The 13,098-nt window shown below is 54.0% G+C and overlaps 1 protein-coding gene across 1 annotated transcript; it reads left to right on the top strand.

The window, feature by feature from the left end:
* Positions 1-2,133: 2,133 nt before the first annotated feature.
* Positions 2,134-11,137, top strand: LDLRAD1 (low density lipoprotein receptor class A domain containing 1). Its single transcript, XM_060142584.1, has 6 exons — positions 2,134-2,154; positions 2,658-2,709; positions 5,327-5,455; positions 7,772-7,909; positions 9,660-9,788; positions 10,989-11,137. Exons 1-6 carry the CDS (start codon positions 2,134-2,136, stop codon positions 11,135-11,137), a joined length of 618 nt encoding a protein of 205 aa, XP_059998567.1.
* Positions 11,138-13,098: the final 1,961 nt, after the last annotated feature.

Below are 13,098 nucleotides of genomic sequence, written 5' to 3' on the forward strand. Positions count from 1 at the left end.
GAGTCTTTTCATAAAAGAACACTAAAGAATCACAGTCAAGAAAGGCCAGGGCTTCCCTGGTGGCGCAGTAGTTAAGAATCTGCCTGCCAATGCAGGGAACACGGGTTCGAGACTTGGTCCGGGAAGATCCCACGTGCTGAGGAGCAACAAAGCCCGTGTGCCGCAACTACTGAGCCTGCGCTGTATATCCTGCAAGCCACAACTACTGAGCCCATGTGCCACAACTACTGAAGCCCACGTGCCCTAGAGCCCGTGCTCCGCTACAGGAGAAGCCACTGCAATAAGAAGCCTGTGCACCGCAATGAAGGGGAGCCCCCGCGCGTTACAACTAGAGAAAGCCCGCAAGCAGCAAAAAAGACCCAATACAGCCAGAAATAAATAAAAATAAAATAAATTTATCAAAAAAAAAAAAAAGAAAAAGGAAAGCCAGAGTTGAAGGACATGTGTTGGTCCCAGAATGGCAAAATGGTCATCATGCATGATACCACTCTCCATTCTTATACCTGTGGCAGACATCACTATTCAATCACAAAATCCTGAGTCCTGACCTCATAATCCTTCTGAACCTCATGTTCCAGACGCTCTCAACAATCAGTTGGAGCTGGCATGCAAGGTGAAATGTCGATGCATCTTCAGCACATGCCATGAGGGTCCTGCCCGTACCCCTCAGCCCTTTCCATTTCAGGGCACATCAGCCTAGCTTGCAGCTGCCAACACTGGCATCTCTTTGCCTAAGGCGGACCAAGGGGTGCCAGGAATAAATACCCTCCAGCAGTTCTCAGCCAGTGACTGGCAAGAACTGGCAAATGCATACCTCAGTTCCCTTACCCTCGGGTGGGGTGACTCTGATGTGCATCTTCTCCCGAAATCCTTAGCAAGAGAAAGTTCCTCTTGCCCACAGTGGGATGAGTGTGATAACACTCCTGTTACTGGAGCCTCACTTCCCTCACTCCCCCGGTGTTTCCTGGGATTGCTCCCTCTTAAATCTGCTTGCCTTCAAAACTGGTCTTAGGTCTGATTATGGGGATCCCCAAACTAAGACATCCTCTTCATCCAGTTCAATTCCTTCTTTTTCTGGACAAGGGAACTGAGACTCAGAGAAAGGAAATGACTTGCCCACGGCAGAGCCAGTGGCAGGGCCCACGTGAGAATCGTGTTCCCCTGACCTATAGATTAGCCCTTCCCAGCGCTGCCGCCTTCTGAGCGCTGCCGCTGAGTCTGTCCATTCCACCCCCATCCCCTTGGACTTGGTAGTTTATATCCCAACAAAAAAGAAAAGGCTGGTTACAGGTTAGGCAACCCATGGGCATCAGAGGCAGCCTACGTACAGATGGACCCTCCCTGGAGCCCCCAAGCTCACTTCTGGAGGTGGACACCACTCCTCCCTTGGTCCAGGGCTTCCAACCAGACCCTTAAGCTCCCAGGTTGTTGGTCTCCTCAGCAGAGGGATGAGCTGAATTGGTAGAAGGCATTATTCAGGGAAGCAACCTGCCCCCACCCCTCCCCCATCACAGGCATCCTCTCCGGAAAAATTTAAAGTACATGGCCACTTTTTTAAAGAAAATAATGTAAAATTATATTTGCTTTATAATTTTAGTGGGAAATGCATATTCTTTCCACCTAGGTTACATATTTAATTGAACAAACATCAATGAAAAAAGACGACCCCTGCTTTTTAGCCACTGGAACGTTAATCCTGCGTATTTCTGCCTGGATCTTCATGCAGTTGCGGGGCCTGACATCCTCCAGTCTCATAATTGATATGGAGGAAAAATCACACCCTGAAAAATTCCTGGGTTAATGCCCCCACCAAACCCACACTGTGTGACTTGAGGGCAGTTTCTCCCTCTATGAACCTCAGACTCTCCACCTGTAACATGGGGATGAGAACTCCAACCTTGGAGTGTCGCTGTCAGACTGCAGAGTGGGGAAGGGCCAGGCAGGAGCAGGGCCCTGCTGCCCTTTCCGCAGCCTGGGAGGCAGCCTGGGAGGGGCCTGCCCACAGGGAGGGTGCGGCCAGGTGAGGCCTGCTGTCATCCCTCCTCCAGGCTGCCCCTGGTGACAGGCAGGGAACCTGCGCTGAGTTCTCTGCACCCACCCAGGGCCCGGAGACTGGAGCCGGGAGCCGGAGACATGAACAAGATCTTCCCCCAGGTAAGAGCTGCCCTGAGACAGCTCCTGACCAGGGGGAGCCAACCTCAGGCTAAGGGTGGGCAGTAAAGAGGGGAGACACTGAGGTGACTCCGGTCCTCCACCACCCTGGAGACTCTCTACGGGGACCCAACAGGTGAACCAGGTACACGGTTCAGGTGATAAGTGCTGGGAGGGGAGAAGAGGCCAAGGGAGAGAACGATCGACATTATGGGAGGGGACATCAGGGGGATCCTCTCCAAGGGGAGCCGCCTGAGCTGGTTTGAAGGATGAATGTTTGCCAAGTGGACAGTGGAGGAAAAGGCATTCCAGGGCACAGTACAGGCATGGGTGTGGGAACGTGAAGTGGACGTGATGAGTTTGGGGCATTCAGCATGCTGGAGTGGGAGGGCCCGTGGTTTCCCCCGAGGCTCTTGGTGACACATCTGAAAGACTTTTCAGTCTGGCTCCCTGAGGCTGGACCTCGCCTCACCTCAGCCCACCCCTCACTCTGTTCTCTTGGGCAGGGGGATGGCAATGCTGCTGCCGCTGGAAGCAAAGCCCTCCCCAGAAGGCAAGGTAAAGGACGGAGGGCCTGGGGCCAGTCCCTCCCCAACGTGGGGCTCCCTTGAAGCTGGGCCGTTGCTACAGAGACACAAAGGGGGCTCCCTAAGGCTCCCGCTCTCTCAGACCTCTGTCCCCTTGCTGATGTCCCCTTGCTCCCAGCATCCCGGCCAACCATGATGACAGCCGTTTGTTTAACAGGGTGGTTCATTCTCTCCATGCACAAGCATGTGTGGAGCACCTACTGTGTGCTGCCCACCTCACAGGCACAGAGCCACATACAGCGCCCCCCGGTAACCTATAGAGGAAAGAGCTCTGGAGTCGAGTCCCTGGCTCAGAGGGTGACCTGGTGATTCTCTTTACCTCTGAGGGATAAAATAGGCAGGATTACGCACTTACTTAGCACCTGCTCTTGGCCACTGGCTCACCTTGCGACCAGGACAGTTTGCTTTACCTCTGTGGAATAAAGGAAGGAAAGAACACATTTAGTAAGCACCTGCTACGTGTTTCCAATCTTGGCCTTCATTTGATCGTTTAAGGAAACAGCCCCAGAGAGGTAGCTACTACTAATAACTATCAGGATCGAGGATCAAGGCCCTGTTATGTGCCCGGCATCGCAGGGCCTGTTTCAACCCTCAGGACAGCTCTGAGAGGGGCTCCTATTAGGGGGCAATAACAGATGAGGCAGCTGAGGTGAAGGGAGGTGAAGGTAGCTCGGCCAAGCTGGGGTCCCACATGGATGGGAGGAGGGAGGCAGGGTTCAAATTCGAATCAGGGTCCCTCTGGTTGCAGAGCCCCGGTGCCTTTGCTGCTCCACACTGGTGCTTGTTTATTCCAAGCCTGGCTCACGGTGGGCATGATGTGGGAAAATGGCCTCCTTTCCCCATCTGTCCCCTGGGGCATCGGCACCTAAGGGCTTTCAGGCTTTGAAGTGCAGCCTTCATCTGGCCGTGGGCCCCGAGGCTCTCCCGTGACCCCACCCACCCGGCCTGTGCTGCACAAATGTTTGAGGAGTGGCTGCTTGGCCAACCAGTATGCTGCTCCTTGCCAGCCTTCCCGCTGTCTCCCTGGTTACCTGAGTTTACAAGGGAGCCACGGGCTAAGGCTGCAGGGAATATGGGTTTTAGATTTATGCTGCATCTCCTACAGCATAGATCGGCTATCGTCTCCCTTCCCAATGCATGCCCACTCCAGGCTCCGGACACACAGGACCACTTGCTGTCCCCCATATGCCATCCAGGCGCTCTCTGCCTGGAGTGCTCTCTCCTCGCACCTTCCCCTCTCCTGCCTGTGGAAATCCCACCCTCCTTCAAGCACAATGACACCTTGTTCACGCTTTCTTAACCACACTTGCCGCCTGGCTCTGTGAGCAGCTGGTGTACAGGTATAGTCTGAGTACAGAGTAGGCAGCTCTGGAAATGTGAATGGATTATATGGAAATGACCTGAACTGACCTGAATTGGGCCCTTCCCTTGTTTCCTGGATCTCTAGATCAGAGTATTCAGAAAGCAGCTACTGTGTGCCTGCCCACTATGTCCCCAGGCTGGATCCTGGGGACGTAGATGCATCAGACCTGCTCCTTCCCCCTCTCTGAGATAATTGTGCCCCAGAGGACAGCAGGAGTGCCCACACTCTTCTTTTTACCTGTCTACATCTTGTCTTCTAAGTGCAACTACAAGCTTTTGGAGGGCAAGGGGATCAGAGCTGTGACTGCTTTTGTGTCCTCTACAGAGCAGGGCATCTAGTAGGATCCCAAGAAGACTTTGTTTCATTATTTCACAAGCAAGCAAATATTAAAGGATCGAAATCAGTTAAAGCAGGAGGACATCACCTATTTCCACAGTACTTCAGATACAGAATGGCACATAGTAGATGCTCAATAAATATGAATAGTAGCTAAAACCTTTACAGCACTTACTATGTCCCAAGTACTGTTCTGATACAATACCTAGCTTAATCCGCTCAACAACCCTAAGGTAGGCATTACGACCCCCATTTTCCACTTGAGGAAACAGACACAGAGAAGTAAAGTGGCTTTTCAGTGTGGCCCATCTGGAAAGTGGTGTAGCTGGGATTCCAATCAGCATCCTGACGGGCTCCAGAATGAGCAATCAGTTGGCATGTGGAAAGGGCACCCATTTGGGCGGCAAATAGGTGTGGATTCACATCCCAGCTCCACACAAGGTGACCTGAACCTTTTCTTCTCTGAGCCTCAGTCTCCTCATTTATAAAATAAATGTTGTCTTGAAAAATACAAATAATGGCTATGAAGGGCCTGCTTTGGTCTCTGCCCCATGGTAGGGGCTTGATACACAGGTGTACATCTCTCTTCCTCCTGAGGAGACAGCCTCATGGAAGGACAGGAGGGTGAGGGGGGTGGAGCAGAGACCTGGGACCCTCATCCTGACTGCCACTCACCAGCGACTGGACCTGGGCCAGAGACAGGTGTTTGGTGGGGGTGGCCCACAGGCAGAGCTGAGAGCATAATGGTGGGCTTGGGAGCCCTCTCCTCCAGGGAAGACTGTCCTGCCTCCAGGACCCCAGTGGGTAGGGACCACTAGTAGTGGTCAGGGCAGGGAATCTCTGGGCCCCAGCACTGGCTGCTCCATCACTGGTTTCCCACCCCACACAGCAGACCGGAGCCCTTTCTGCTGCTCGTGCCGAGGGGCCTGCCTCTCAGCCTTCCTGATGCTCCTGCTGGCAACTCTTGCAGCCCTGATTGCCCTGGTCGCCATCCTTGGACCCCCACCTCGCATGCCAGGTCAGGGTGGGCAAGAGAGGGTGGGTCAGACTTGTTGGGAGGGGAGGGGGACATAAAGAGATGGGGGAAAACTGACCCTGCCTGGCTTCTCCTTGAAATGACTTTTGGACAGTTCCTTAGGGTGCATGTGCAGACACACACAGACACTGACATATACACATCTCTGAGCTTCCATTTGCACATCTATAAGCATGAGCTATTGAGAGGACCCAGCTCTGATGCCACCTCCTCCAGGAAGACCTCCCTGCCTGCCTGGTTTAGGAGCCTTGTCTCAGCTCCCATAACTCTCACACTTCCTCTTCCCCGAGTCTGCTCACCCTGTGTGGTGCCATCCATCTGCATGTCTGCCTTCGCCACAGAGGACAGGGGCCTGTCCAACATATCCCTGAGGCCCGACTTCAGTGGTGAGCCCCAACACCGACCCTGCCATCACGCAGCTAACAGTTTGGAGAGTGAGGCGGATATTAATCCAATAAGTACAGTAAGGCAGGGTTAGTGGGGGCTCTGAGAGTCTGGAGCAGGCCTCTGACCCAGTCCAGGAGTCAGGAAGGGCTCCTTGAGCAGTGAAAGGGGGCTGAGGCATGAAGGGAAAGTGGGATTGATTAGTGGAAGGGGTGGCAGGAAAACCACAGGGAACACCCTGTGCAGAGTCCCTGGGATGGGAGGAAATGTGAGGAGAAGGTCAGTGGACACGAAGGACAGAGCAGTGGGTGGGGCCGAGGTCCAGGGCCTCAAAGGCTGCACTGGGGAGCGAGGTCACCATCCAGAGAGCCATGGGCGGGGATTAAACTGGGGGCAGGGTGTCAGCAGACCTACCTTTCTGAGAGATGGCTCTGTCACCTAGCAGGAGGTGCTAAGGGGACAGGTGGAGTGGGGGTAAAATCCACAGTACCCTACATGCCTGAGCATGGGCGCTGGGGATAGGTATGAGCACGCAAGGAGCTGCCTGCATGTATGTACCTGTGTGTCTGTGTGTTTATGTGTGCGTGTACGTGTGTGTGCAGGTATCTATGCACATGTCTGTGTATGCAGGTACATATCTGTGTGTGTGTGCCCGTGTGTGTACACGTCTGTATATGTGCGAGTGTATTGATGTATGTCTGTGTGAGCAGCTGTGTGTGTGTGACAATGTAACTGTCTCTGAGGGTCGGCCCCCTCACACTAGCTGAGGCAGTTCCAGGAGATGAGCCGTGGTTCACATGTGCACAAACACACAGGCACAAACTCGCTCCCACGTCCAACCTGCACTCATGCGTGTACACATGCACAGCCTGCGGAGCCGGACCTCCCAGTCCATCTGTTGGTTTCTCTCCCCTAATTCTTTGGGGGAAGCCCCAGGGTTGGGTGTTCCCCGCAGTGGGATGGAAGGGCAGACTCTCAGAAGGATAGACACTCAGATGGTCCCCACCATTCCTGGACGCTGGGGAGGCGACCTGGCCTCAGGAAAGAGCAGAGGCAGCAGCCTGGGTTATTAGCCGCGTGGCCGGGCATGTCGCATCTCTCTGAGTCTTACTTTCCTCATCTAGGAAATGGGGCTAATGATGACACCTCACAGAGGTTTTTGGGGAAACAATAGAATAAAAATGTGAAGGTGCTTTGCAGCCCGTAAAGTTGTCCCAGATGTAAGGGATTGTGGCATGACGGTCCCCAGCCAGCCCCAGGACGTTGCCTCTGACACCTTCACCTGCACCAGGAGCCCCACTGTGAAAGCCACTTCACTGACTTGAGCACTGTCCTCAGGAACTTCCCGTGAGACAGTCATTCAATAAACCATGACTTTCTCTGCATTCTCTCTAGGGTTATTCAAACAGAGAGGCTTTTTTTTTTTTTTTCGGTACACGGGCCTCTCACTGTTGTGACCTCTCCCGTTGCGGAGCAACAGGCTCCGGACACGCAGGCTCAGCGGCCGTGGCTCACGGGCCCAGCCGTTCCGTGGCATGTGGGATCCTCCCAGACTGGGGCACGAACCCGTGTCCCCTGCATCGGCAGGCGGTCTCTCAACCACTGCGCCACCAGGGAAGCCCAGACACAGAGGCTTTTATGTAATCTCCCCAACTGTCCTGTGGGGTGTGTGCTATGATCCCTACCTTGCAGAAAGGAACCTGAGGCACAGAGAGGTTGGGTCATTTGCCCGTGGTCACACAGCTGGCAAGTGGTTGAGCTGGGGCTTGGACCCCATCTCTGACGCTGAGCCCAGTGTCCTCCCCACGGCCCCAGCCTCTCACCCCAGCTCAGGTGGGGCTCAGTGGGGAGAACTTGGTGATGCCCTTGTAAACACCACCCTTGACCCTTCCGGGGCTCGCCCTGCCCACTCAGGGGCCCAGCCCTGTGTGACACAGATGAACAGGACGGGCTTCCTATGCCACGACCGGAGGAGCTGCATCCCAGCCAGCAGGGTCTGTGATGGCGTCCACACCTGTGCCCACGGCGAGGACGAGGAGGAGGCCTTGTGCCGTGAGTAGTTACTCCAGGGCCCCTTGGGAGTTGCCTCCCCCAACTCCAGCTCTCCCTGCAGTCATACTGAAGCTCGACCACCCCTGAACATACCAGGTACCCTGATGTCCTCAGGCCTTTGCTTAAATGCTGCCCTCAGCCAGGAACATCTTCCCCCGCCCTGTCCCACTCACACGCACACACATGTACCCACACTAGGAGATGCCTCCACTCTGTGCATCTCCATGTCCAGAGAACCTGTGTACAGCCCTCAAGGCAGATTTCAAGTGCTACCTCCTCCAGGAAGCCTTCCCTGACACCCAAACTAAATTACGTTCCCTCGTTTGGGCTCTCACAACTCCTGTGCTTCCCTGCACCCCAGCCCTAGTCACACTGGTTGTCACTCTCAGTTGGCATGTTTGCCACCCCCATCAGACTGTGAACTCCTATGGGGCAAACCTAATCTGCTTGATATTGGGGCCCAGTGCCTGGTGCAGGGCACTGCACAGAGAGGTATCGAGAATGATTTGCTGAATAAATGATGAAATGAGTGAATGAATGGGAAGGTCTGGTCCCAGACCTTAGAGACCTGACAGTTCTCAAGAGAGGAGCGTGGCACTTGCCACAGAGGAGGGAGAGAGCCTGGTGAGTCGGAGTGGTGGGATGGGGTAGCTTACGGGGGAAGGGTCATTGCATCATGGACCCTCAAGACCAGAAGAGATCTTAAAGGTCATCTAGTCCATGTCCCAGCTCATGCCCAAATCCCCTCTGCCTCTGCTTGCACACTCCCAGGATGGGAAGCTCACTACAGTTTGAAGCAGCTGCTCCCGTCATTGCCTGGTTTTTCCATGGGAACGTCTCCCTCGTACTGAGTTTAGAGCTGCCTCCCAGTAGCATCCTTGGTTGGTTCCAACTCTGCCCTCTCGTTAACCCCTGCCCCCCAAGAACCACATTTCAATCTGTCTCCCATGATGATGCCACTGCAGGGATTTGGAGATTGTTTTCTTGTCCCCTATGAGTGTCCTCTTACCCGGGCCACCCTCTGAACTCCCAGTCACCCCCTTATGATTGGTCTTCCCCACTCCACCAGCACTCTACAGAACACATACCAAATGCCCATGTCCCTCTCCCTGGCCTGGCCCCAGAAGCATCCATGACACTCCTGGCTGGCTCTGGTGAGTCCAAGGTACAAAGGCTTTTCCCCTCCCAAGTCTGGGTTATACCTCTAATGATGTGGCCTGAGTTTGTGTTAATTTTTGGTATACCTGTCACACTGCTGTCTAACACAGAACCCACTTTCAGGAAAGATACTCTGACTCTCTTTCACAAAGCATGTGATCCCACATTCCCTGAGTTCTGGGACCCAAGTGCAAGGCTTCATATTTATTCTTGTTATGTTCCAGTCGGAGGAGGCTTCCTGGAGGTGAAGGAACTTGAACCTGGACTTGCAGGTGGAATGGTTTTGGACAAGTGTCAAGGAGGACTTTTCTGGAGGGAGGAATAAAGCAAGCAATGGTGTGGAGTGGGAAGGCGCAAGAGCTGAGAAGGGAGAAATGGCTCTGGGCATTCTATTTGGCGAACAGGGAAAGAACCCTCCTCTCTCCTTGACGACCTCCTCCCCAAGAAACCTCCTTTTGCCCTTCCGGGATAGATGGGCAGTGACCCCGAGTTTGACAGCTGCCAGGGTGGCCAGGACAATCCACCTCCAGATAGTCCTGAGGCAGCTGCAGCCAGATGTGGACTTCCTCCTGCCTCATCTCTCCCTCTGTAGGAGACACACCCCAGAGCTTCCCGGGCTTCCTCGTGGCTCACTGCGGAGACCCCGCTTCCTGGATCTACTCAGACCAAAAGTGTGATGGGATCAACAACTGTGGGGACTGCTCAGATGAACTGAGCCCAGGTAGGGGTCTGGGCACAAGCTTGGCTGGGGCAGGTGGCCAGGCAGTGGCCAGAGGGCAGAAGTTAAACAGAGAGAATCTCCAAAGTTCCCCCTGCATCCCCTTCTTGCATCCTAGGAAGAAGTCTTCCACTCCTCCTTGAATGCCTCAAGTGGTAGGGTGCTCACTACCACTCCAAGGGGCTCCTTCTGGAGAGTTATTCTTCTGTGGTGGGAAACTTGCTTTCAGGGTCGCAGATGAGGAAACTGGGACCCAGAGGGCAGTCATGTAAAGAGTATGTACATGGCCCAGCCGGGGTTTGAACCTGGGCTTCCTTCATCTTCTCTGCACCACCCAACAACCCTGTGAGGAAAGGAAGGCAGGAATCGCTGGCCCCAGTTTATATGTAGGTAAACTGAGACCAGAAGTGACTTAATATGATGAGTGATAGGAAGGGGGCTTGGGTGTAAACCCAGGTTTCCTGACTCTAAGACGAGTTCTTTCACTGCTCCAGAGTTTCCTTTCAATTTCTTCCCCAGTGTTCAACCCACAAACATGTTCTGAGCACTGTTGGGGGCTGGCCTGGTGCCAGGTTCTGCTGGGGCACAGTCAGGAGTCAAACATATGTCCCACCCCCAGGACTCACATCATGATGATGCCAAAAGGAAGTGCTGGGGTCCTGGAGAGGTTTTTTGTGGAGGGGGTGGATAGGAGAAGTAATCATCAAGGGAGACTTCTCCAGAAGACGCAGTATTCAAGCAGGCCTTAAAAAATGGACAGGGTTTCAACAGGCAGAGGCTGGGTGTGCAGGGAAGAATACTGGAGGCCCAGGGTCCAGGGCAAAGGAGGGAGGTCTGCGAGGTGCCCTCAGGGAATCATAAATGGGCTGGTGGGACCGAATCAAGGTGAGAGAGAAGGATGGGAGACTATATGCGCCCACTAGTAACTGAACACTGACTGTCGGCCTGGCACTTTGCCCATCTTCCTTGATAACAACCTTGAGCACATGAGGAAACTGAGATTCAGACAGAGAGACTTGCTTGAGGTCGCACAGCCTATGAGTTGGGGAGTCTAGATTCTCTCTTCTCCAGGGAAATAAGGAATATAGTCAACCCGTGTCAGATGGGGCAGGGCTGTGGAGACAATGGTAGGTTTCAGAGCTAAAGAGTGCCCTGGTGCATGGGGCATTCCAGGACAGAGCAGCTGCTCTTCTGTCTTCCCAGTGACTGTGTGCCCGCCCTGCGGCCCTGGCTGGTGGCGCTGTCCCTCGACCGTCTTCAAATATTGCAGCTGTATCCCCAGGAGCCTCTGCCGTGATCACGTGCAGCACTGCTCTGACTGGTCTGATGAGTACTCCTGTCCTGGACCCTGAATGGGTCACCCAGGCCAGAGTGGGAGGCTGGTTTGGAATGGCACTGATAACCTGTCACATGTGCTATGAATCCAAGTACACAAGGGCAGGAAGGAGCCTTCGAGATCATGTAGTGGGATCTACACACAGTTGTCTCTGAATAGGAATTGCCTCTCCTGCTCTCAAGTTTTTCAGCCTCTGCTTGAATTCTTCCAGTGACAGGGAGCTCACTACCATGTTAGGCAACTCCTAACAAAGATGAAGGGAATACGCTTCCATGATCGGAGGCCTGCCTCTGGTGCTGCACAGAGGAAATCTGCTCCTCCACTCCAAGACAGGCTTGCAGATACTGACCTTGTCACCCCTTGGAGAAAAGATAAGTCTTGGGCTTAAACACCAAGCTGAGAATTTAGCCCTTATGGATGGCACATATATGACGTATATGCCACTTCCTGCCCTTTTGGTACCTAAGGCAGATATTCCTGGGCTTGGATGCAGCCTCAGTGTTTTCTCAGCTCAGTAATCCTAGCAGGTCCCACTGATGGATCACATGAAATGCACATGAGACGGGGTACTTGTCATCCTGCCCCTAGGAAGCCACCCCAGGAAGCTCTGAGCTGTAGGAAGAACGCTTGAGGAGCCCCTCCCCCACCCCCCGTCCATCTCTTCTCTTCCCAACCACTCCCATCCTCACCCCGTGACCAGCTGCCCAACAAAACAGCCCAGGTTCCTTCAAGTAGGGATTGTATTTTGGTTTCAGAGCCTGAGTGAAGGAGTTGTTTCTCGGCATACATTTCCAGTTTCACAGCACCCAGGCAGGCAAGGATGGATATCCCCATTAAACAGATGAGGAAACTGTGGCCCAGAGGGAGAAATAACCAGGATCATACAGCAGAGTAAGGGCTGGAACTGGGACTCAAATACCATCCATGGTGTCCCAACCCCAAAGTCTTTCCATCTACCAGTGTGACTCTATCTTGGCCAGGGTGGAGGCAGAGTCTCTGTCGTGTATTTAAAAAGGTAGCTTGGGGCTTCCCTGGTGGCGCAGTAGTAGAGAGTCCGCCTGCCGATGCAGGGGACACGGGTTCGTGCCCCGGTCCGGGAAGATCCCACATGCCGCGGAGCGGCTGAGCCCATGAGCCATGGCCGCTGAGCCTGCGCGTCCGGAGCCTGTGCTCCACAACGGGAGAGGCCACAACAGTGAGAGGCCCGCGTACCACAAAATAAAACAAAAAACAAATAAAAAGGTAGCTTGAGGGTCAGAAAGCGTCCCACCCTTATTCTGAAAGATGGACTTGGAATCTGGCCAATAAGGGACTCCTGTTGAGGGAGACGGACATATCCCCACTGGAAATTAATAAAATCAGTTCTGTGTATCAGTCTCACGTGAGTTTTGAAATAAATATGTGCACCAAGAGAGACGGGTGAGCTCTAGTTCATTCACTGCCACGTTAATTCATTCACTCACACACTAAACAGTCTCTGTATGCCTGCTCTGTGCCAAGCCGGGCACCAGGCACCCAGGAGTGAGCAGGCCTGGGTCCAACACTGGAGGAGCACAGGGTCCCACGGAGGAGGCACCTCACACTGGGAGGCGGGGTGGGACAGCAGAAAAGGCTGGGCTGAAGGTGCCAAGGAGGGGCCTTCGGGAGCCAGGACACAATCGTGTTTGGGGCTCTGATGACCTGAAGATTAGTTCCCGGAACGGGATGCCTCAGTGATCCTGCCTGGGGGAGGCTCAGCAATGGGCTCTGGCATCTTCGGCTGAGTTTCTCTCCAAGTGCAGCACAAGTGAGGTACTACGGGCACACTCAGGGCATCCTTTGTTCTGAAGACTGACCCAGAGCAGCCGCTCCTTCCCAGAGGAGGGGCATTTGGGCTGGCTCTGGAGGGCAGGAGAATTTCCAGTGGTACAGGTGGAGAAGGCATTTCTGGCTGAGGGGCCTCAGGAAGAAAGGCGTGGGAATGCCCAGCGGGCCACA

Source organism: Lagenorhynchus albirostris, chromosome 2, assembly GCF_949774975.1.
Source record: "Lagenorhynchus albirostris chromosome 2, mLagAlb1.1, whole genome shotgun sequence".
NCBI lineage: Eukaryota > Metazoa > Chordata > Mammalia > Artiodactyla > Delphinidae > Lagenorhynchus > Lagenorhynchus albirostris.

What these genes read in the sequence shown, in the direction of transcription:
- LDLRAD1 (XM_060142584.1), top strand. Translation starts at nt 2,134, where the DNA reads ATGAACAAGATCTTCCCCCAG. An exon ending in AGCCCTCCCCAGAAGGCAAG is followed by an intron (nt 2,710 to 5,326) that starts GTAAAGGACGGA and finishes CACCCCACACAG; the next exon opens with CAGACCGGAGCCCTTTCTGC. An exon ending in ACCCCCACCTCGCATGCCAG is followed by an intron (nt 5,456 to 7,771) that starts GTCAGGGTGGGC and finishes CTGCCCACTCAG; the next exon opens with GGGCCCAGCCCTGTGTGACA.